The following is a 26,044-nucleotide window of genomic DNA, read 5'->3' as shown; positions in this document are numbered from 1 at the left end:
TGTCCTTTGACAGTAGAAGGTCCTTCAATTTTTTCCTGTTCAGTCATCAGAATTCCACACTGTTTTCAAGACAAAAGTTTCTAAGGCTGAGGCTGCCTCTCAATCCAGCTGCCCCCAGGGTTTACGTTAATCAATTCTGCAGAGTCAGCCTGGAGGTGTTTGCACCTCATTCTGGAGGATCTTCAGTCCCTAGAGATCCCATCTTTCCTGATGTCTTTTCAAGTTGTCTTAGGAGAACAACTGCTTTACCTCTCATTTATTTCTGCTGCTCTGGGGTGATGTTCTGTCTTTTTTTGTGGTAGAAATTTGGAGAGTCAAAAGTTTTCTGACCTACTCTGCCATCTTCCCAGAATCCTCTCTGTTTCTAAATTTTTTGCTATCAAAAGTGCTGTTATAAATATTTTGGTATATTTTGGTACATTCTTCTTATCAGTTGGAGGACTTCTAAATTTTTTAATATTTCATAGATTTTGTTGCTGTTTTTATTGTTCAGTCATATCTGACTCTTCATGACCCCATTTGGGGTTTTCTTGGCAAAGATACTAGAATAGTTTGCCATTTCTTTCTCCAACTCATTTTACAGATGAGGAAACTGAGGCAAACAGGGTTAAGTTTCTTGCCCAGAGTCACATAGCTAGTAAGAGTTTCTGAGGCCAGATTTGAACTCAGAAAGATGAGTCTTCCTGACTTCAGACACAGCATTCCATCTACTGTGCAACCTAGCTGCCCCATGTCATGGATAAAATGCTCAGGCTATCCATCTGCTATTGTCTCTCACTCTTGCAAAATGATCAGTCCAGCTTTTTTTCTTCTGCTCATCTACATCTGTGATGAAGGACACATTTTGTATCCCTTCTCACATTTGAATCCTCATTGGGAAAGTGCTACAGCTGACTTACAACATGCAGCTTTTCCCTGACCTTTGAGTCATTTACAGTTTTGATTACTTAGAGAGTTCATGGTGCTTCAAGATTCACAACCATAAAGGATTGATAGAAGAATATTAGTGCTATAAAGGTCAGCTTTGGCAACAAAGAGAAAACTGAGATCAATGAAATCACTGCACAATTGTCCCTAAACAAGCTACCCCCACATTCCTCCATCTGTTTAACCCTAGGACCCATCTTGCTATCCATTTGCAATGACTATGCAAGATATATAGCCTAGTTCAATGGGTCTGCTCATCCAACTTCATTTTTTAATCTAGGTAACTGGAAATCTTTATCCATTCAAATGGGCCTTCTGCAACTTAGTAAGATATCTTTTCAATGTTAATGAATCTCATCAATGAGGCCTTGTAATGAATAGGGTTTAATGCAACCAACAATATCTTCCAACAGGAAAATCTAGAGAAACTCAACATCTGTAGAGAATCCTTCTATCTGAACTTTGTGGAAGACAAACTCTACAAGAATAGCAAACATCTTGGGTGTGTCTCCCCTAGTTTCATCCCTTCCTTGATATTGACACTTAGGAAACCACAGAAAGAAGTTTTCTCCATTTGAATCTTTCAAGGAGAACCACTGAGGCTTCACTTTGCTCTAAGAAGTCAAATGTTTTTTGTTTGGCTCTTTAGATTTGTTTGAGACAGCCTCCCTATCTTGCCTAGTACAGAAGTACAGCAGCCACTCACAATCCCACTACTTAGCATATAAACTTTAACCTGCTCTGTTTCTAACCTGGGATAGTTCCCTCCTCTTTGGGCTGCCCAGTGGCCCACTGGTCTCAAGGACTCACCATATTGCTGCCAGACTTAGGGCAGAATACCAGAGTTCAAGTGATCCACAGGCCTCAGCATCCTTAGTAGTCAAGATTATAGGACCACACACTCTAACACGCATTATCAACGGTCTTTTAAAAAAAATTAACAAATGCAGACTTTAGCACTGTATCCTCAATGCCTTTCAATTCAGCTGTGCTGTTAAAAAAGGCTGCTGTAGAAAATCACCTTAGAAAGTTTCTCTTTTCTCCTATTTTCTCTTCTTTAGTTTTATTTTTGCCTTTTGTTCTTACTTCATAGGCATTCCTAAATAAACTCCCTCCAATCTCCCTCAGCCAGCAAAATTTTCCTCATAACAAAAAAAATTTAAATAATTCAACAAAGGCAAACAACATATCTAGGATCTGTCATTTACAGTTTTGGAATCACTGTATACATTATTTTCTAAGTTCAGTCTACTCCACTCTGTATCAGTTCTTATAAGTCTTCCCATGTTTCTCTGAATTCTTTGTATATGCAATTTCTCATGAGGTAATAATATTCCATTACATTCATGGGCACAGTTTTTTAGCTGTAGATGAACACCCACTTTGTTTCCTATTCTTTACAACCACACACACACACACACACACACACACACACACACACACACACACACACACACCAAAAAAAAAGGGGGAAAAAAACTGCTATGAATATTTTGGTATATATGTGACCTATGTTTCTATCTTTGACCTTCTTGGGACATATGCTTAACAGTGGAATCTCTGAGTCAGAATATGAATAGCATAGTCATTTTTTTCCCACATAATTTTAAACCATTTTTCAGGATGGAGCGATCAATTCACTGTTTCACCAACAATGTTTCAGTGTGCCTCTCTTCCTCTAGTCCCCTCCAACATTGTCTGTTTCTGCCTTTTGCTATCTGCCAGTTTGAAAGGTGTGAAGTAAAACATCAGAGTTGCTTTTGTTTTGCATTTCCTTCATTACCAGTGATTTTAAGCAGTCTTTCCTATGACTGTTAATGGTTTCCAATTCTTCTTTAAAGAACTATTTGCTCATACTATTTCACCACTCATCTATTAGAGAATGGTTTCTAGCCTTATACGTTTGTTTCATTCTTTATTTATCTTAGATATCAGACTTTTATCTAAAGTATTTGAGACAAATTTTTTCCCCAACTGACATTTTTCCTTGTCATCTCGGTTACATCAATTTTGTTCATGCTAAAGCTTTTATTTTTCAAATTTTGTTATTGAATCTTGCTATTTACTTTTATAAGGTTAAGAATTCTCTCCTGGTCATAAATGTGAAAAGTTTTCCCAACCATTTTTTCGAATTTTATGTGACCTTTTATATCAAATGGCCATTTGAAAATTATCATGGTATATGATATAAAATGCTATATTAAACTTAATTCTTGCCAAACAGCCTTCCAGTTCTTCTAACAAGTCTTGTTGAAAAAGGAGTCTTCCTCAAGTAGTTTACATTCCAGGGTTTATTTAATACTGGGTTACTGAGTTTAATAATTTCTGATTCTTTGTTCTACTGATCTATTTTTTAGTCCTTAACTATTGCCAGATAGTCTTGGTAGCTAATGATTTAGATGATAGTTGGTGTTCTGGAACTGCTATTTCCCCTTTATTCCCACTTTTTTCATTATTTCCCTTGAGATTTTGGATTTTTTTCCTCCAAATGAATTTTGTTATTATTCTAACTAGTTCCATATGGCAGTCCCGGGGTAATTTCATTTGTACTGCACAAAATCTGCAAATTAATTCAGGCATTATCTCTATTTTTATTGTATTGTGATCCATTCATAAGCAATGAGAATTTTTCCAATTATTTAAGTCTTCCTTTATTTCTATAAAAAGTGTTTTGCCATTGTATTGACATAGGTCTCAAATTTGTCTTGGTGAATAACTCCTTGATGTTGTGCGTTTCAGTTATTGTGAATGGGATTTTTTTGCATATTTTATCAAAGATATACTTGATACATACAAGGACAATATTTAAAAGCTTCTTAGACATGAGAAAGGAGCAGCTAGGTGGCACAGTGAATACAACACCAGGCCTAAGTTCAAATCTAGCCTCAAACACTTACTAGCTGTGCGACCCTGGGCAAATCACTTAACCCTATTTGCCCCACTTTTCTCATCTATAAAATGAGCTAGAGAAGGAAAAAGGCAAATCACTCCAGTATCTCTACAAAGAAAATCCCAAATGGGGTCACAAAAATTTGGACACAACTGAAATGACTGATGAGAAAATAGGCATTTGAGTCATGAGTCTGGTCTTCCCAAGTACTTTTTTTAAAAAATATGTATATATAGTGCCATAAATGATCTTTTCCATTCTTTTTAGATCTTCCCTTTAAGAGTTCTTGAAATTCAATCCCTGAGGGTCTTTATAATTGTGTTGCCTACAGGACAGATTTTTTTTCTTTAAGTATTTAGCCAGACCCAGATGTTCTTTCTTTCTTCATTTTCTTGACTGCCATTTCCATTTCCTCAAAGAGTACATCTGGTAACTGAGCCTAAATGTGGTGACTCCATTGTCACTGGCTGCAAGAATAGATCATTAAAGAAAGGCTCACAGTTCTCTTCCATTGAATGTTGATTTTCCCCCTTAAAGGTTTGTCTGAAATAGTCCTAGGAATGATCTGGTTTAGCTGGATCTCATGAGAACCTTTCTTCAGACTGATTTTCTACTCTGCTTCTTTTTTCTGTTTTGAAAGTCAATCTTCCATTATAGTATTCAGTAATGTTTTTTCAAATAAGTTTCTATTCTAAGCAATGTTGTCTTTACTTGTCATGTCTCTCCCCTTGGCAAGAAGATCTACTATTTGCTTGCCAATGTGGCTTCTGGACTCTTTTCACCTCTTCACTGTGGTGATTATTTTCATTGGTTACAAGAAATTGTCATAATATGATTCAATAAGTTCACTTTTATTCATTTTCCTTTTGTCAGAATCAATAAATTAGTTAACTAGATTGGCTTAGAGCCATTGTAAGTACACACAGTGCCTGTCATCTTCTCGTCTCTACACTCTCTTTGGATTTGGTGTTATTTTAACCTTTACTCTAACAAGTTGACTGCATGCAGGTCACTAATTCTGAAACAGTCCACACTTTCATAACCTCTATTAATTTCTAATTGGTTCAAATATAATAGACTTCATTTTTTTCATGTTACAGTGTTCATCATATTCAGCCCATTCTAACTTTTTTCTTAAAAGAAGCATTAGTGATATACAAGGATGAATGAAGTTTCTGATTAATCCACAAGTCTCTGGCTTCTATTCAAATCAACAGGCATTTATAATGAACCTACTATGTGCAAGAACCATGGTAGGCAATGAGAATTTTTGTTGTTTGTCATGTTTGATGCTATATGACCCATTTGAGTTTTTCTTAGCAAAGACACTGACATGGCTTGCCATTTTCTTCTGCAGCTCATTTTATAGATGAGGAGATAGAGAGAAGTAGGGTTAAGTAACTTGCCCAGGGTCACACAGCTAGTAAGTGTCTGAGGCTGGATTTGAACTCATGAAGATGAGTCTTCCAAACCAGGAACTCTATCCACAATGCCACCTAGCTGCCCTGGGATTACAAAGACAAAAATTAAGAAGTCTCTGGCCTCAAAGAACTTATATTCTCTTGGGATACTTGACATGTACAATGATAAGTCTACATGGTAGAAAGCAAAGGGGGCAAAGGATAGATCAAAGTGCTCCGTTGGTCCCTTAAGGAAAGCACCATGGACAAGGTGGCATCTGAGTTGAACCTTCAGGGCATATCAGGAATATGAAGGGCAGAGATGAAGAGGGATTCCATGCCTTGTTTTTCATTCTATAATCTTACAGTGCCTAACACAGTGCTTTGCATAAAGTAAGTATTTAACAAGTGCTTTTTCATTCACTTATTCATGGGGGACAGCCTCCATAAGTACATGGGGAGATGTCCTGGTGACATCTCCTAGGAAGATGACATGGACACATGGTGACACAGTGATGAATCCAGTTTAGCTAGAGCCCAGAGCACAGAAAGGGAACAACTTCTTGGTCACTATGACGGATTTGACTCTCTGGTGTTGGGATTTGGTTTTCTGGTGTCTGAATAAATATTTTTCTTCTGCCTTCTATTTGGAGAGTCTGTTATACTTTGGAATTCAAAACTATACTGGCATATTCATTGCCTTGGTGATACAAGGAAAAAAGTAAACTAAGGCCAAAAAAGTAAACTGACACCAGACTGTAGGGGTCTTAAATACCACTGAGGAGTTTATATTTTATCCTGCATGCAATAGAGAAACACTGAAGGATTTTGAGCAAAACAGTGACATGGTCAAACCTGTGATTTAGAAAAATCATTGGGTAACTTAGCAAAAGATAAATTGGAGAAAGGAGTCCTCTTTAATGTCTTCATCTTAAACCATATTTTTCCAGTGTATTTCTTGCCATTCTCCCATCCACTGTGCCTATTTTCAAACACAAGTTAACAAGTACTGAGATTTATGATGACTTGCTCTTTGGACCCTTGCTCTCTGTAGAATTTCTTGACATTCATCATCCTCTGGAACAGATGCTACAGACCAGAAACTGCAATTATCTTCAGGGTGGTCTCTTTGCTAGTGCTCATCTTGGGCACTACAAGCCAAGAAGACTAAATGCCCCAGGAAATGATGGTCTTGGGCCCCCAACAAAACCAACTCATCCCAATTGTTTTTTCATTTCACTAAGGAGACTCATGTGCCATGACTTTATTAAGCTTCTTTGTCTACTCTTCTGCATTTTTTAGCAACAATGTCAATGTGGACATAGCATGGTTTTTCCAATGGTATATTAATTCGTGTTATTGGATTAAAATTTCATATTTGAGAACATCTTTGTAGACTGTCTAAAACCTGTGATTCTTGACATCCTTGAATCCCTCCCTTATAGGGAGGTGGTAAAGTAAGGAACAATAGAGAAAATACTGAACTTGGAAATCACAGGATCTAAGTTCGAATCCCAGCTCTACTACCTACATCCTCTGTAACCTTCAGCAAATCATTTAACAAAGCTCTCTGGATCTCAGTTTCCTCATCTGTAAAATGAGGTTGAACTAAATGATTTCCAAGGTCCCTTCCAGCTAAAGATCTATGATTCTCCTTCTTTCTGCAACTAAAGATTCAAAAAGTGTTACAAAGGACTGATGGCCAGCTTGTATTTTTATCTATTTCATGGGCTGTCTTGACCAAAAAATTCTTTACCTAATTACTCAACTAGTCAGTTGTTGTTTGTCTTTCATTTTCAAAAAGGACAATGACATCATGGGATGATGTCCTGACTTGTATGTGAAATGGATTTAAGTGAGACACAGTTGTACAAAGCCATCAGCCTCACTCTCTCTTCTAGAGTGCTCAAAGTCCAGTGGCAAGACAAAAATCAAGACAACCAGTGATGGCCCAGGGTACAGTAGATGACCTTGATGTCATCCATTCTCCATACCTGGCAAGGTTGTCCCTCTGACTATAGACACTAGGAACAAATTTGGAGCCTTTCAAGGTGGTAGAACACGCCAGAGTTGTTTCTTCCTTGGTACTGGTTTCTAGAATGGAAAGTCATCTTCTATGCCATGATGAGGCCTCAGGTTGGGACTTTAAGGGAGATAGTAATAGCAAAGAGGATTTTAAAGCACTTTCCTTCTAGTAAATACTAATTGTTTGTATTATCTGCTTCAGGATGAGAGAAAATCCTGTACCTTCCTGATTCACTTGTCTAGAGAACTTCTTTCTCCCCTCCCAGCACTGAAGGTTAGCCCAGGAAAATATGAAAAGTGGGATCAAGGGAGACAAGGCTAGAGAAAGAAAGTCAACGTACCTGCTAAACTCAGAGTGTTGAGGACAAACTGGGTGCCGTAAAATATAGTAAAGCAGCAATCTTCTTTCTGGCGACTGGCTTTCCCACGTTCAAAGTCCTTTGAGTTTTTCCCTGGACGGATTTCCTTTATCTCCATTAAGTCCACTAAAAGAGAAACAACAAAACTCAGTAAAAAGAAATGTCAGAAAAACCCACAACTGTACCATGACAGGCACAGCTAGGTGGTGCAATGGATACAGTGCTAGGCTTGGAGTCAGGAAGACCTGGTTTCAAATCCTGCCTCAGACACGTATTAGCTCTATGACCGTGGACAAGTCTCTTAACCTCTCACCCTCAGTTTCCTTGTATATAAAATGGAGACAAACAGGATTATTATGAGGATCAAATAAGATAGTATATATAAAACATTTCACAAATCTTACAATGCTATGGAAATGCTAGCTATCACCATTATTATCATTCAAAGAAAAAAAGGACACTTTCATATCATTATGAGGTAGCTAGATGGTACAGCTGACACAGTGCTGGGCCCAGAGTCAGGAAAACTTGAGATCAAATCTGGCCTCAGATTCTTACTAGCTTTGTAATACTGGGCAAGTCACTTAACCTCTCTTTTGGCTTTATCCACTGAAGAAGGAAATAGCAAACCAGGCGGGGTGGAGCCAAGATGGCGGAGTAGAAAGACACACATACACATAGCTCCGAACCCACAACCCACAGATCGGCTACAGGGGAGCAACTCACGGTGAATTCTGCACCCAGAGGCCACGGAATATTGGAGCGAGGGAGATTTCTGTTCCGGGGAGACCTGCAAACCTCTCGCGGGGGGTCCTTCGCGCTGCGAACTGGGCGCCAGGACTGGGAGCAGAGGGCAGCCCTGCAGTGGCCACGGCACCGAGAGGGAAAGATCCGAGCGGGGGACGGGATCTCCAGCGGCCACGTGGGTCCCTCCACCCACAGAGGGACCTGCAAACCTCTCGCAAAAGGTCCATCGTGCTGCAGACGCGGAGCCCAGCCCAGCCCAGACCTGCTGCAGCCACGGCACCAAGAGAAACAGACCCGAGCAGGCTTCAGGGATGGGATCTCCAGCGGCGCACAAGTTCCTCCGCCCACAGGTGATGGGGGTCGGTGAGAGAGTCTCTTTGGCGGGTCGAGAGGGGAGTGGGGTGCCCCCATGATTCGGGCCCCCCGGGGAGGTAGAAGCTGAGAGGCGGCTGCAGACAGGGGCTCCCCAAGCAGGCGGGAGCCTGGATCCATTGTGGAAGGTCTGTGCATAAGCCCCCTGAGGGAACTGAGCCTGAGAGGCGGCCCTGCCCCGACCTGACCACCTGAACTTAATTCTCACACTGAATAGCAGCCCTGCCCCCACCAAAAGCCCTAAGGCGGGAAGCAGCATTTGAATCTCAGTCCCCAAACGCTGGCTGGGAGGATCAGGAGGTGAGGTGGGTGTGAGGAGAATATTCAGAGGTCAAGTCACTGGCTGGGGAAAATGCCCAGAAAAGGGAAAAGAAATAAGACTATTGAAGGCTACTTTCTTGGAGAACAGACATTTCCTCCCTCCCTTTCTGATGAGGAAGAACAATGCTTACCATCAGGCAAAGACACAGAAATCAAGGCTTCTGTGTCCCAGCCCACCCAATGGGCTCAGGCCATGGAAGAGCTCAAAAAGAATTTTGAAAATCAAGTTAGAGAGGTGGAGGAAAAACTGGGAAGAGAAATGAGAGAGATGAAAGAAAAGCATGAAAAGCAGATCAGCTCCCTGCTAAAGGAGAACCAAAAAAATGTTGAAGAAATTAACACCTTGAAAACTAGCCTAACTCAATTGGCAAAAGAGGTTCAAAAAGCCAGTGAGGAGAAGAATGCTTTCAAAAGCAGAATTAGCCAAATGGAAAAGGAGATTCAAAAGCTCACTGAAGAAAATAGTTCTTTCAAAACTAGAATGGCACAGACGGACGCTAAGGACTTTGTGAGAAAGCACGATATCACAGAACATAGCGAGAAGATTGGAAAAATGGAAGATAATGTGAAATAGCAAACCAGTCCACTATCTTTGCCAAGAAAACCCTGAGGACAATATAGGTGTGCTATGGTTGGACATGACTAAACAACAAATAATTCATATCTGTCTGGCATTTTAGGATTTATAAAGTACAACCCTGTGAGTTATGCCAAGCAGATAATATTATTCCAAATTACCATTTTACAAATGAGGAAAATGAGGCTCAGAGAGTCAAAGAAATAAATTCAATTTCATAGGGAGCACGAGATTTGGTGAGATGTGATTTATGATTGCAATGTGAAAATGTGAGAGGAGAATATGGCCTACTGTCATGGAAAAGTGTTTGAAGTCAAGGGACCTGGTTTCAGATTCCTAGCTCTGGTCCTTTACTATCTGTGATGATAAGCAAATAACTTCCCTTTGGTGGGCCTCAACTGCTTCATCTGTAAAATGAAGGGACTAGACTAGGTGACCTTTCATGATCTCTAATCTTTAAGCCCTCCTATAAAGCTGAGATAATATAAAAGGGGCAGTGAAACAGCATTGCCTATCAAGACAATTTGAAAGATGAGCATGAAAACCAGGGAAGAAAGTGACAGAAACAATTTTGTGGAGTAGGAATATTCTACCTATCACCTGCCAGAAGGGAGAATTAGATAATAATTAATCAATCAGTATGCATCCATTAAGCACCTACAATGTGGTGGGCACTAGAGATACAAGTACAAAATAAAATGAAATAATTCCTACTTCTGAAGAACTTACATTCTAATGGGGAAGACCATAAATCTATATTTAAATGTACAGAGAATAACTATAAAGTGACTTAATACAATTACACACAAGGAGTTAAATACCAGGGAGGGACTAGCAGTTGGGGAGAACAAGACTTCTTAAAGATGATAGTGATAGATGATAAGTTTGAAAAGCAAAAACCAAGGTCAACATGGAGACACCATATAGTAGTAGTGGTTGTTACGTTAATGGTTCAATAAACTGGAAGAAAGTCTTCCTAGGATGCTCCATGGGTAGGCTCTTGGTCCTGTACTGTAAGCAACTTTTTTATCAATAACTTAAATGAAGATATAAAAGCTATACTTATCAGATTTGCAAATGAGGCAAAGCTGAGAATGGCTAACACCAGAGGATCACCCCACCACCACCACCAAAAAAAGACCTTGACAGGTAGAACTACAGACTGAAACAAATGACATGAAACTTAATGGGGCATAATCTACATATCGAACAAATGGAAAATGTCTGGAAAAATTTGCCACATAACAATGATGGAATATCATCATACAATAAATAAGGATAAATAGTAAAAATGGAAAAATTAATTAAATAGCATGCAAAATCAAGAGAGTAGAATTAGAATAACACACATTCACTACGATTTTGTATAAATCATAAAGACAATAGTAGTAAACTTCATGAATACACAGAAAAAAGATCAGAAGGGAACATAAACTGCTTTTCTTAGCCTTCTGTTAAATTTTATTATATAATATCCCCTTTCTTTTAAAATCAAAATATATACACTTCATATCCTATAATTCAAGTTTGGGTTTAATTCCATATTTTGCATCTTTGAGTTTACTATGTCAAATTGATAGGGTTTCTTTTTTTAATCTAATTAATGTTATAGAGGTAAATGTAAAGTTTTCTATTTTGGCTCAAAAAATCAATTACACAAGTAAAAGACAAGATAGGCATGATTAGACAGGGATTCATGAAGATGAGACTGTGGGGTTTTAGTAGATTGCAAGCTCCATGCAAATCAAAAATATAGCAGGGAAACCAAAAAAGTCAGACCTGAAGTCAAATTAGAGTGGCATTGTGTCTAGGACCTAGAATCAATAAGACCAGGGTTCAAGTCCTAACTCTGATTCTTACTAGCTACAACCATATTACCTCTCTGAGCCTCAGCTGCATCATCTGTAAGATGGGTGTAATAATATCTACAGTACTTACCTCGCAGGGTTGTTGTGAATTAAGTGTCATTTTACAAACTTTAAAGAACGATCTGTCAATTGCTGTCTCTACTGAGTCAAGAATGATAGAGGTGGTAATTGCATTGTATTCTGCCTTGGTCACACCCACGTACACTTTAGGAGGACTATTCTATATAAGGATAGATTGAAGGAACTGGGAAATTATTTCTTCCTAAAGAAGAGGATACTTAGGGGACATGATGGCTGCCTTCATATATCCAAAGGACTGTCAGATGGAAGAGGGATCAGACTTGTTCTAGGTAGCCCTAGAAAAGAGAAATGGGAACAATGAAGGAAAGCTGGGAGATCAGAATTCAGTGTGATGTGAAAAAAAACTCCCTAATAATTACCATCATCCAAAAGTCACAAGTCAAAGGTCTGCCTCTGGAGATTTTCAAGGGAAGGCCTAATGAACCACTAAGAATGCTACAGAGGACATTACTGCTTGGGTTAGACTAGAAGACCACTGAAGTTATTCCACTTTTTAGATATGTGGTAGCAGGGATTATTGAGCAGGTATAAGCAGAATGAGAAACTCTCCAAGGTTTCTTTCAGTTCTGGAATCTTAAGATTCCATAACTTATTGAAAGTTACACAGTTAGCCAGGGGCAAAATGCAGGCTTTGCTGATTCTCAGCTCACACACTGTACTGCCTCTTCACATAGTCCCTGCAGCAGGAGTCAAGGACAGGAGCCATTTTCATTCTTTAACTTGAGGTATTAGCTTAACCATTTTCAGCTGTAGAGATACCCAAAGCACAAACAATTCTCATTTCCCCTCCTCTGCACTGGCCATGCTTTGGGTCTGGGATGCTTCCCCTCCTCACCTCTGCCTTTAGACTGAATTCCTAGCTGGATTCAAGATTCAACTCCAATGCTTACCTGCTACAGGTAGCATTTCCCAGTCCTACCAGCTGCCAGTGCCTCCCAACTACTCTGCGTGTAAATTTTATGTACCCGTTTATGTCTCCCTCATTCGTATATAAGTTCCTTGAAGGTGGGGGTTTTACTTTTTTCTATTCCCAGTACTTAGCAGAGTGCCTGGCACATAGTAGGCACTTTAATAAATGTTTATGGACTGACTTTAGGTTACCTCCCACCTACTCTGTATGTGCCCAAAGGAAGCACTATATAAATGTTAGCTGCTATCATCATCATCATCATCACCATCATCTTATATATACCTATTTATATCTCTCTAACAGAATGTAAGCTTCTTTGAGGACAGAGACTGCTTTGACCTATTTTTTTATTTTATTTAATTTTAAATTTCCAGTGCTCACTAACACCGTGCCTGCAGGGTACATAGAAAGCACTTAATAAGTGTGTGTTGATTGACTGGAGAGTTGCGCAGAAGTAATTGTGCCAAACTACTGCTGGCAAGTAACTGCCAAGATGGCACAGTTGTCTGGACCAACAACCCACAGGTTACACAGCAGTGGCTTTCAGCTGCCTGACATAACACAATGATAATAACCCTAATAAAAGTAGCTAACATTTATACAGTGTTCTATACCCATCATCTCATTTGATGCTCACAAAAAGCCTCTGAGGTCAGCAGCAACATGTATTTTCTTTTTCTCAAACTGGACCTGTGATTTTATTGGAATAGGGAACTCCCAATGAGGACACTCCCTCTACCAGTTGAGATGAGCACCTGCTCTGCAACTGACTGCCTGAGATTTCTCAAAGGCAATAAAAGACAGAGTGACTTGCTCAGGGTCACACAATCAGACCTGTCTGATTCTGAGGTTGGGTTACTATCCACTGTGCTACTCTTCCTCTCAGGGGCAGCTACGTGGTGCAATGGATAGAGCATTAGTGCAGGAGTCAGGAGGACCTGAGTTCAAATCTCACCTCAGACACTTGACACTCACTAGCTGTGTGACCTTGGGTAAGTCACTTAACCCCAATTGCCTCATCCTGGGTCATCTCCAGTAATCCTGATGAATATCTGGTCACTGGATTCAGATGGCTCTGGAGGAGAAGTGAGGCTGGTGACCTGCACAGCCCTTACTCACTCAAAACAAAGTCAAGTGCAAGTCATGTCATCATTTCTCTGATGGCATGGTCTTCTTAGGCAATGGAGGACGAACACACACACTCTTCCTCATGATGGAAAGGTCAATGGACCTAGAGTCAGGAAGACAAGAATTCAAATCCAGCCTCAGATACTTACTAGGCTTGTGGCCATGGGCAAGTCACTTCATGACTATCATCTGCCTCAGTTTCCTCAACTATAAAATAACCTTCTGCCTAGAGCTGTGATAGGATCAAATGAGATAATATTTGTAAAGCACTTTGTAAACCTTGAAGTATTGTATGACCGCTAAATATTATTATGTAGCATATATAATAACAATTGTACATGTCTCCATTTTACAGATGAGGAAACTTGAAGTACTGACTTGCTGAGTTTATCTGGCTGATAAGTAAGAGAACTGGGATATAATAGTTGCACTTATAAAGTGCTTTAAGGTTTTCAAAATGCTTTATATATGATATCTCATTTGATCCTAATTCTAGGTGCATTGCTTTTTCCATCATAACACACTGTTGTATAAGTTTTCATTTTCACAAAATCACCTAAGAGGTGGTCTCATCCATCCAACAGTAATCTCTTCCACAGCATTCCCAACAAGTGATCACCCATCCATCCTCCTGTTGAAGACCTCCAGTGAAAGAGAACTTCAAAACTTCCAAATGTAACCTGCCCAGGACAGAATATAAATATTATCCACTCTTTCATTGAAGATACATACCTCTCTGAATTCAACTTAAGTTCATTCCATTGTTGCACAGTTCTGTTTAGAAAGTTTTCCTTTTATTTAGCCTTCTAACCATTGTTCCTGGTTTTGACTTCTGGGGCCAAATGGATTTAATCTATCTTCTGCATGGTAATTCCATAAATCCAGACAACAGCTAACATATCCCTCCTAAATCTTCTTTTCTCCAGATTAAACATCCCTAGTTTTTTCAACTAATTCTCACATGAAAGGTTCACTGGTCTCCTCACCATCCTAACCATCCTGCTTTGGACATACTCCAATTTGCCAGTCCCTTTCCTAAAACATGGCAGCTAGCACCTGGCATACACCTTTGACTGTGCCATTGTACAGATAATACTTTGAGATTTACAAAGCACATGATATATATAGTATGACCTTATTTGATCCTCAAAACATTCCTGTGAAGTAGATATAACATTATCATCCCGATTTGCTAAGTGAGGAAGCTGAAGTAAGTAAATTGACCATAGTTACAGTTAGTAAGCACCCAAGGTGGAATTCAAACTTCTTTAGCTATAGGTCAGTCAGTCACGGAGCATAATCTTCTCAGGACACTGTCAGTCTTATTAATGTCACCAAATATAATACGGTCTCATCTTCTTATCTACTCATTTTCCAGAGGTCTCAGCACACACAAATCCTCACTAACTTCTCCTGTTATCACTTCATGTTCAACCCAACAGTGTTCCTGGTAGCTCAAAGCAGAGCTTGATCAACATTCATTTAATCATTCAACAAATATTAATTAAGCACCTATTGTGTACAAGATACTGTCCTTGACCATGACAACACAAAGACTGATATGACAACAGGCCCTGTTCTCAAAAAGTTTCCAATCTAACGGAAGGAAGTTTGAGTGCCCTCCTGGGAAGAATCATCTTCCCTTGTTGACTTCACTTCATCACCATTCAATCACTTCTCAATCCCTTGCAATCTGATTTCTAACCCAACCATTCTGCTGAAATCATTCTCTCCAAGGATACCAAAGATGACTTAACTGGTAAACCATGGCCTTTTCTTGGTCCTCATCCTCTCCTTCATGACTCCTCAGCAGCTTTTACTACTGTTGGCTGTATTCCTCCTGGGTAATCTCATTCTCCTTGGCATCCAGGCTACTTGTCTTCTCTGGATTCTCTCCCTACCTATCTGACCACTCTTCATTCTCCTTTTCTAGATCTTTTTCCAGTCTCTGACTTCTTAATATGAGTGTTCCCTAGGGCTCTATCCTAAAACATCTTTTCTTTCTCCCTACAAACATTTTCATGAAGGGCTCATCTGCTTCCATAAATTCAATCATCTCAACATCAGCAATTCCCACATTTGTATATACAACTCCTAATCTCTCTCTTGAACTTCAGTCAAGCCATCAACTGCTTCCTAATAACTGCTCTGGGATGTCCCTTAGGGATGTCAAATTCAGTATGTCTATAATGAGTTCATTATCTTCACTCCAAAACCTGCCTGTCCTCTAAACTTCCCTGCTTCTGTTGAAGGTATCACGAACCACCCAGTCATCCAGTTTTGCCACCTTGGAGTTATACCTGACTCTTCCTTCTCTCTCACCCTCAATGCCCAATCAAGTGTCTACTGTCAATTTTGCCTCCATGACATCTCTTGAGTTTCTTCCCCTTCTCAGTATGGTCACCATACTAATTCACTTCCTGCCTGGATTGCATTAATAGGTTCCTAATTAGTCTCTCTGCTTCCAGTCTTCCCTCTCTCTAGTCTACCTGCCAAAATAACCTTACCAAAGACATGGATATGAGAATGTCGTTCCCCTGCTCAAAAACCTTCAGTGGATCCCCACTGCCTCTAGGATAAAATTAAAAACTCTTCAATCTGGTGTTTAAAGCCCTCCAGAGTTTGGTTTCTACCTACCTTTCCAACCTTATTGTATATGAACTATACTTTCATATACTATATCGTATATGAACTATACTTCCTAGTGAAACTGAACTAGTCAGCTTTTGCCTACAACTAGTCTATCTAACTGGAGTTCTAGCTACTATGTACCAAAAGAAGCTAGAATACAAGTACAAAGAATGAAACAGTCCCTTACATTAGTAAAGGACTACTGTAATTATATCAGCACATTCTAAGGAAGAGGAAGATAATTGTGAAGAGCACATCCAGGGAAGAAGTAATGAAAGTAGAAGAGACAGGAAAAAGAATTTAAGCACCTACTACGCGCCAGCACAATGCTAAGTATTTTGCAAATATTATCTCATTTGATCCTCACAACAGCCCTAGAAGATAGGTGTTATTATTATCCCCATTTTGCAGATGAGGAAACTGAGGCAATTAGAGGTTCAAGGACTTGTTCAGGAACAAACAAGTAATAGATATCTGAGACCAGATTTGAACTCAGGCCTTCATGACTCCAGGCTCAGCACTCTATCCATTGTCTGCATTTCGGGAAGGCTGTTAAAAAAAAGTTGGAAACAGACAGTTTTTCGGCCATGTACCCAACAGGAGCTGTGCCTTGCCATGTCCAACTGAGACTACGCAGCCAGTAGCATTCAACAGAAACAACAGGTTGACAGAAACAACATACCCAGCAGAGACCAGCAGGGGGATCTGGAAAGGGCAATTCCATGATCTTTCCAGAAGACATCAGTATCCTTGTAGGATGTTATGTGTTGTCCTTCCACATGTATATTCTGATCACGTGTGTTCATCGTGGTTGTACCCTTCCATATACATGTCCTGGACAGGCATATACTCTATATGTGTCTGTTTCCACGTATGTTCCTTATAATGTGTCTCCTCTTCCTAAGGCTTATGTATGTGTGTTTATTTGTAGGATAATCTGACACAAGCTTATGGAGGAAATATTTAGTATTATTTCTCTTGCCTTGCTATTCTATCAACAACCTTTGTTTTTGAATTGGTACTCCCTCTCCTTTGGGAAATTTTTTTTTTTTTTACAATTACCAAAGGAGACCCTTTCATAAAATGTTATTTAGGGGTCTAGAATTTGAACTTCACACTACATTGTCTCTCTCACCAATACAGGAGTCCCTAATCTTTTTTGTACTATGGACCTCTTTGGCAGGCTAATGAAAACTATGGGTCCCTTTCTCAGGGTACCGTTTTTTAAACCCATAAAATAAAATATAAAGTATTACAGTGGAAATCAATTATATTGGAATACAGTTATCCAAAAAGCAAGTTCGTGGACCTCAAGTTAAGAACCGCTGCACTGATAAGAGTGCATCAAATAGTGCCTCAAATCAAAGGATTTAAGTAGCTTTAGGTCCCCAGCGTTGAGCACCCAGCTCATCCAGAGAACCTTCTGCCCTCTGGATCCTGGAAGCTGCTCTGTAAGGAAGGGTTCCTCTTACACATTAGTGGTAAGAGAGATGGCAGGACTCACAGTAGAGGCCTTAAAAGGATGGTGGAGCTTGAAGTTAATATTTTAAACTCTTCACATGGACTGTGCTATAATAGAAGCATGTTTCCTGTTTTTAAAAGTAAGGTAGCTCAGCTGCAGAAAATATGACTGGTGCTGTAATGTCTCTAGTCTTTCCTAGGATAATCTCACCTCTTTTTTTGTTTTAAATAATGCCAGCTGCCTCTCTATACCAATGCTTTCAGGGTCTGTTTGGGAGCCAAGTTCAACCTCCATCCACCCTTGCTTCCAATTTCCTTTCTTAACAAAAACCTCTTTGGTCACATCTCCCAATTCTGAATTCATGCAGAAGACTGTGCCCATTAGCCCCCACCTACATCTCTGCTTTCATTTCCTCCTCCCTACCGCCTCTTCACTGATGCGTTCCCATGACTTTACTCTTTCGACTCCCATTTCCTCTCTCCTCCCACATTTTACTTTGGATCTTTTCTTCATGCTGCTCTCCATTCCTGGCACAGCCTCCAACATCCTGTCCACTAGACCCAGCTCATTTTAGCCAGCTCATACCCAAGAGCACCAGTGCAAAAATTTCCCAAGGAAATTAAATGTCTATTTCACCACTGCAGAAACACAATAGAAGGATTCAGAAGGGAAAAGGCATGAATCATTAAAACCTCATTTAACTCCTGCTCATTTTCTTGATCAAGAAGGTATGGAAACATAGCATCAGAGTATTGGAAGCGACCTCAGAGGGCATCTAGTCCAATTCACACCTGAAGCCTAAATTCCTCCTGTAACATCCCTTAAAAATGATCATCCAGTCTCTCCTTGAAGACTTCCTGGCTTTTTTTTTTTTTTGGTGGGGTACTGATAGTGACATTAAAAGCACTAAGAAGGGAAAAAAGCTCACCAATGAATCATTTAAAAAATACATAGAAGAGGGCAGAAGGAAGTTCAGAAGGAGGCACAAACAGGATAGTGTTAGAATTACCATGGCAAATGCGAAATAGACTTTTTAAAAAGCAGATTTCATGTAATGAAGTCATCATCTCATTGAGTGTTTTCTTTTCTTATTCTTTTTTTTTATATAGAAATGTTCATACTTGTTAGTATTTGTCAAATTCATAATAATAAAAGTGAATTTTTTAAAGACTCTAGCCTTCTTCAGACCTTCATAACACTTTGTACCTCTCTATGACAATATTTTGTAGTATAATTATCCATATATATCTTCTCCACTTACTAGAAGGCTGGGTTCTTGAAAGTAGGAACCATGCCTTTTCTAAACTTGGTTATTTTTCTCCATTATCCTACATACAATAGATGTTTAATAAGTATTCATTACATAGCATTAGTCTGTACTCAGTAGGTGCTTAATAAATGTTCATCATATGTGTTTTCCAGTGACAAGGAACTTACTACCTCCCAAGGGAATCCATTCCACTGTCTGACAGCTCTGATTATTAGGAAGTTTTTCTTCATTCTAAGTCAAAACCTGCCTTTTTGCAATCTCTACTCATTGCCCACTAACTCTGCCCTCTGGGACCAAGAAGAAGCCTAATCTTTCTTTAAAGACCATTCCTTCAAGGCATCTATAGTGCCATCTTCCCTACATCACCCCCTCAATACATACACCAACTCTTCACTTTTCCAAGATAGACATATCTTGTTCCCCCAACCAATTCTCATCTGGCACTGTTTCAAGTCCCCTCATCATCTTAGTCACTGCCTTCTGAATATAAGCTGCTTGTCAAGCCCTCTCCAGAATACAGTGGCCAGAATTAAACACAATACTCCAGATGGAATAAGACTAGGGCAGAGTCTAGTGGGACTATCTAGCTATACCTCTCAAACCAGCATTAACATTTTCGTCTGCCATATTATGCAATTAACTAATTCTGAAGCTTCAGTCCATTAAAACTTCCTGGTTTGTTTTATTTTCACATAAACTGCTCTTTAGCCATGGCTCCTCAATTCTGTACTTGTGTGACTGATTTTAACCCAAATGTAATACGTAAATTTAATGTGTTAAATTTAAATCCATGTAGATTCAGACCATTACTCCAATCTCTCAAGAACAGTTGTGATCCTAAGACTATTGCTTGATGTGTTAACTGTCCCCAGTTTAATGTCATCTGCAAATCTGCTAAGCCTGACATCAACACTTCTACCCTAGTCACTGATAAAAATATGGAATAGAGAATGGCCAGGGTCAGAGTCCTGTAGCCTAGCTCTAGAAAATTTTTCACTTCTGATTGATTTTAAGAGTTAATAGTAATATATAATCTACTTACCCTCTCAGGGAAGGGAGAGAGGAGGGAGAGAGAGAATTTGGAACTCAAATTTTCTAAATGAATGTTAAAAATTGTTTTTACATGTAATTGGGGGAAAATAAAGTATTACTCAAAAAATAGTGTCAAATTGTAGCTCTTAAAACTCCCAAAAGGAAAGTTGGTACCTCCTTTTGGAAAAGGTCACTGCATCTGCCCCTTTTCCTCATGACTCTAAGGACCCTGGTCTTAATAAATAACAGTGATACAGCACAGCTTCAGTAAATACCATCTCAGTAAAGAATAATGATATTGTACAGTCCACAACCTGCCCTCCACTCAGCAGGCTCTGAGGACATCCCTGCTATTTCTGGGCAACACAAAAATAGGAATGACCATATGTACCCTTATGATAAGCCAATCATTGAAAAACTAAGGAAGTAGCTTCTATCCATTCAGGTCATAAACTAGACTGCATTTATGATCCTGAACATTTTGAAGGATCAAAGAGTAAATAATGAAAGATATTGAAAAAAATAACTTTGCAAGTGGTTTTTAGGAATTAACAGCTCAATGAGCATCTAAAACAACTCAAAGATTTTGTCTTCCCTATGACAAACACCAACTAATCGTGTCATCATCTCTCATATTTATACAGCACTTTAATGTTTGCAAAGAATTAAAAACACTTTGCATAAAAGATCTCACTTGTATACATGATCCCAGTTGATCTTTACAACAGCTTTGTGAGGCAGAGGTCTCACAATCCCTTTTTTATAGACAAGGAAAATGAGTCTGTGAAGCAAGAGTCCTGACTCCAGACTCAGTGATCTAACTGCCACCCCTAGCTGCATGCATACATTTTCCAGAGAAATAGCAGCCATAAGGTTAAGGAGAACACTACTTAAAATTTACCTGTGAGACAAAGAAAATTTCTAAATGTTTTCATCAAAGAGCGTCAGATTTAAAGTGGAGATCAGATGTTCTTAAGCTCTTGTATTAGAAGACCACTTAGGCAGTTTCGTAAAGCCTATGGGACCCTTTTCTGAATAATTTTTAAATGCATAAAATAAAATACTTAGGATGACAAAAAACAATCTTAATAACTAACATTTATAGAGAACCTACTATGTACTAGGCACAGAGTTAGGCTCTTTAAAAATGATATCTCATTTTATAGCACAACTGTGGAAGACAGGTGCTATTAAGATCTCCATTTTATAGTTGAAGAACTAGGACAAACAGAGATTAAGGGGCTTGCCCAAAATCATACAACAATTCCTACCTGAGGAAGGATTTGAATTTAGGTCTTCCTGATTTCAGGCCCAGTTCTATCCACTGTGCCATGTAGCTGCCAAATTATATTGAAAGGCAGTTGTCAAAATATGTTTTAAAACAAGTTCATGGGCCCTAGGTTAAGAATTCCTAGACAGAAGGTCTGGACTCCGATACCGGATCTGCTACTTACTCTCCAGGTGACCTTGGGCAAGTTTGTCCTCAACTGTTAAATGAGGAGGTTAGGCCAGCTGATCTGTATAGCCCCCTCCAGTTCTAAATCTTGTGAATTTATGATCCTAAGAACACTGACACTCAAAAGAAAAGCATCAAAGCAGGTCCCTCTCCATCAGTCCCCAAGGTTAGGAGAAACCAACTAGCCAGCCTTTCTATAACCTGAAACCCAGACCAGTTCAGTTAAAGTAATGTTTCCTCTGTGCTTAAGTCTCATATTTCTAGGGAAATATGATGCTAAGATCCCTCAACATGAAGAGTTCTCTTATAAAAGGCACTGCCACTTACCACTGAGTAAAAAAAACCACTGAAAAGGAACCACTAGAAACTCCCATTCCAGCGTTCTTTTAATAAAAGACTGTTAGAAATTCTTCAGCCTTCTGCCAATTGAAGTTGCCTTTACTACTGGAAATAGTCTTCAAGATGCAATCTTAATTAACCTCTCCCTTTCCTTGCACTTCCTTTCTGCTGCCAATCATCCTAAAATAACTCCCACTCTTTTAAACACATAATCAGAGAGCAGAAACTCAAGAGCCAGATGAGACCTTGGGGTTCAACTCCTCAGGAGAAAACCAAGACCCTGGATTTCTGAGAAGTGTGATTGAAAAGTCAAGACTAACTTGATGTCCAGTTCACAGGAATTTGGAATTTAAGAGTTCAAAGTAACAGAATTTAAAATAGGAAGGAACCTTGTAGATGAGTTGGTCCAACACCATGACAGGTAATTGATTTAGACATGGAAGAAAACCAAGCCCCAGAAGGGAGAAGTGACTTGTTCAAGATCACAAAGCTGGCAAGTACTGGGGACATTCAGAGAAGAATTTGAAGGAACATGATAGGTATGTTCAAATATTTGAAGGGTTGTCAGGTGGAAAAGGGACTACTAGACCTTGGCCCCAGGCCTGTAACTCAGTTTTCCTGAATGGCTCATCTCTATACCATATTGCCTCCTTAAAAATAAGGCTCAGATGGGCTTGCAGGTTTGGACCTCTAGCTACTCTTCAAGGAAGGAAGTACCTCACCTTTGAACCCACTTTAACAGGAACTGTGGGAGGTCCCCTCTTGCCCACCCTGTCAGTTTGCAAAGCACTATTTGCTCTGGGGAAATGAAGCATTGTCTCACTAACCACAGGGAAGAACATTTGCAAAACCAAATGAAAGGCTTCTTCACTTGGGAACTTTTTCTCTGTTCTCCTGATGGTCCCTAGGTTTTACAATGGCTCATTTATGTTTTTTCAAATCTGAGAACTATGGAATGTCAGAGCTGGAAAGGACTTGAGAAGTTCATCCCAACCCTTTTATTTTTGAAAGGAGGAAACTGAGCCTCAGACAGGGGAAAGTGACTTATTCAAGGTTACAAGGAGGGAGGAGTGGGGTGCACATCATGAAAAGTCAGAATTTACTGACTCCCAAAGAGGAATTCAGGAAAAGCCCTAGTGAGGATGGAGAAAGGAGCTCTCCTAATCTCTTCTCTTTTGAAGAGTTCATGATGGCATCAACTCTCCATCACCTGCATGTGGGTCATCAACCAGAACTGACAGGAAAGGGCTTTTAAAAGCAACCTACACACTATCTGACCTGCTATAAACATGCAGGTTCTTCTCAGATACCCAAAGCACTTGAAGCTCCTCTCTCTCCTCTTTGGCTGCTACGAGCTCAGAGAATACAAACTGACTTCAATTAGCTTGAATCCAAAATAATTCTGCTCTGGGGAGACCAAATTGGGAATACTGAGCTGAAGTCTGGCTACCACATTTGAAGGACACATACAAACTGGAATGGAGACCAGAAGAGGGCAGTTAAGATGGGGAGAGGGGAAAGCCGTGGAAGGGAATGACTGAGAGATCTGAGGAAATTGAACATAAAGAAGAGAAAACCTACTGGGAAACGGTAGAAATAGCTTCCAGTATGTGAAAGACAGTTCTGTAAGAATAGGGAATGCTTCATTCTTTCTATCTGTACCCCCAGTCCCTAGCACAGAGCCTAGAACATAGCAGATACCTGATAAATATTTGTCAAATTGATATGAAACAAGGTTGAGCTGTTTTCTGCTCAGTAAGAAAGGGCAGTGTTCACCTGAATCTGCACCCCTTCATGCAAGTGAACTGGCCACATGAAGTAGCTAGTAGATAGAGTGGATAGAGTGCTAGACCTGGAGCCAAGAGAATCTGAGTTCAAATCTTGCCTCTTTCACACACTAGCTCTGTGACCTCAGGCAATACACTTAACCCCTCTGAGCCTCATTTTCCTCACCTGTATAATGAAGGAGTAGGACTACATACTCTAAGAGCTCTTGAAGCTGAGTATCTATCCTCCTGTGATCCTCTTTGATCCTTCTAGCCTATCATCTTTTTCCTCCACCTTCCTACCAAATTTGAAAAAGTTTTCTAACCTGATGGCTCTACTTCCTAACAACCTTCAACCTTCTGCAATCTGACTCCCCCTCCCACTGAGGTCATATGCAACCTCCTAATTACCAAATGCAATGGCCCTTTTCAGTCATCCTTGACAAAAGCAACTTTTGACACTGTAGATTACCCACCACCACCACCAAACACGCTCTTCCCTTGGCTTCAGAGACTCAGCATTCTCCTGGTGATTCTCCTACCTCTTCAACCATGCCTTTTGTGTATCTCATCTTTTTCTTCCTAACTACTTAATGTAAGCATTCTCCAGAGTTCTCTCTTTGGGCTTCCTCTATTCTCTGTCCTCTTCCTTGGCAATCTAATTTATTCCCATTTTTTCAGCTCTCCTCTCTGTACAGTTGAGTCCCACATCTACATCTCTATCCCTAACCTCTCTTCTGCACTCAAAAATGTACTTCCCTTTGCCTACAGGACAACTGCCCAGGGGTGTCCCATTAGCACTTCAAACCCAGCATTCCCATTAAACCTGCCTAATTCTTCTGACAGCTTCACTATTTCTACCTCTGGCATCATTCACTCTGTCCCCCATGTTCATAATCTTGGGGTCAGCTTAGAGTTTTCCCTCTCTATCTCCTTTCTTATCCTGTCATTTATCAAATTCACCCCTTTATTCCTTTACTCCTAGTTATACTATACATGCCCTCATTATCTCCTACCTTGGACTACTGTACTACCCTCTTAATAGGTCTTCCTGCTTCCACTCTCTCCCAACTCCAAACCATCCCTTATAAAATATTGCCATAATAATCTACTCTATACTTTGACCTGTTAGCGTCACTAATCTGCTCAAAAATCTTCTGCCTCTTGAGTAAGATTAAGACTTTCTTGTCTGACATTAATGACTCGCCACAATCTGGTAATATCCTATTCTCTTATTAAATTCAATTAACATTTACTAAATGTTTGAACATGCTAGACATAGAGTACACAAAGACAAAGCATCTCTGCCCTGTTCAATATCTAGACAAATAAGTATGACAGAAGGTGAGTTGAGAGAGTACTAACAACTGGGAGGTTGAGAGAAGGATTCCTGGAAGCCCCTGAGCTGAGCCTTGAAGGAAGATGAGGATTTTGATGAGCAGAAATGATAAGGAAGGACGTTCCAAGGATGGAGGGTGGCTTCTGCAAATGTACAGAGGGAACCATCACAGTGACCGACAGTGTCATGCCTACCCCCACCTTCCAAAGAGGAAGAGGCAGGCCTAAGCCCTGTGCTGCTAAGGCAGTCTTACAACCTGGGGTCAGGGGGGAGAAGTGAGGTACACTGCCGGAAGGGCTCTTCACTCCTCCTTGAGGGCCAGCCTCTTTTGTGGTAAAAGCTAAATGCATACAGACCAAAGAAGCAGTAGAAAAGGTCCTATTTTTCTGACCACATCAACAGTGAAGGCAGAGATCTAGGCCTAGGTTAGACCCAAACCTGACCTGTATTAGAAGATGCACTTGCCTCTTGGTGGGGTAATTATTGTGCAGACTGAAAAGGGAGAGAAAGTAGGTAATGAAGAGAATAGCTAAGTAGAGGTCCCGGCTGGAAATCTCCTTGAGTTTTTATCATTATGAAACTATAAAAATACTTAGGAAGAGTATGTGATAGCTGTGTTCAATTATTTGAAGAGGTGTCCTATGAAAAAGAATTAGACTTGGCCCCAAAAGAAAAAACTAGGAGAAGGGATGAAAGATAGAAATTATAGGAGGATAGGTTTAAATGTGATGTAAAGAGGGGATGCTAGCTGGTACAGTGGATAGAGCCCTAGAATCAGGAAGACCTGAGTTCAAATTTGACCTTGAATACTAGCTATGTGACCCTGGTTAAGTCACTTAACCCCAGTTGCCTCCCAAGAAATAAATGTGATGTAAAGGAAAACTTCCTAACAATCAGGGCTGTCCACAAAGAAGAATGGGTTTCCCCTCTGAGAGGTGTATTCCCCCTCCCTTGGAGGCCTTAGAGCAAAGGTCTAGATGGCCACTTGTGGGCTATGTTGTAGTGGTGACTCTTGTTCCTTTATAGATTGGTCCAAATGGTCTCCAAAGTCTCTTCCATCTCTAAGATCCTCCATATAATTCCTCCAGAGTTACACAAACTGTGGATCAAGAGGCAGGGTACATAATCAGGCCATAATCACTCT

General features: G+C 39.9%; 1 protein-coding gene across 2 annotated transcripts in view; it reads right to left on the bottom strand.

Moving 5' to 3' along the window:
• PLCG2 (phospholipase C gamma 2) overlaps positions 1-26,044 on the bottom strand; it is a 168,580-nt gene that overhangs the window by 104,515 nt on the left and 38,021 nt on the right. For both annotated transcript variants that reach the window (XM_072634199.1, XM_072634200.1), the window contains exon 3: positions 7,584-7,727. In XM_072634199.1, coding sequence (XP_072490300.1) covers positions 7,584-7,727 — 144 coding nt within the window. The remainder of the gene's footprint in view (positions 1-7,583; positions 7,728-26,044) is intronic.

This window comes from Notamacropus eugenii, chromosome 1, assembly GCF_028372415.1.
Source record: "Notamacropus eugenii isolate mMacEug1 chromosome 1, mMacEug1.pri_v2, whole genome shotgun sequence".
NCBI classification, from domain to species: Eukaryota; Metazoa; Chordata; class Mammalia; order Diprotodontia; family Macropodidae; genus Notamacropus; species Notamacropus eugenii.
The sequence above is the reverse complement of the archived record's forward strand: the minus strand, read 5'-3'. Positions and strand labels throughout refer to the sequence as shown.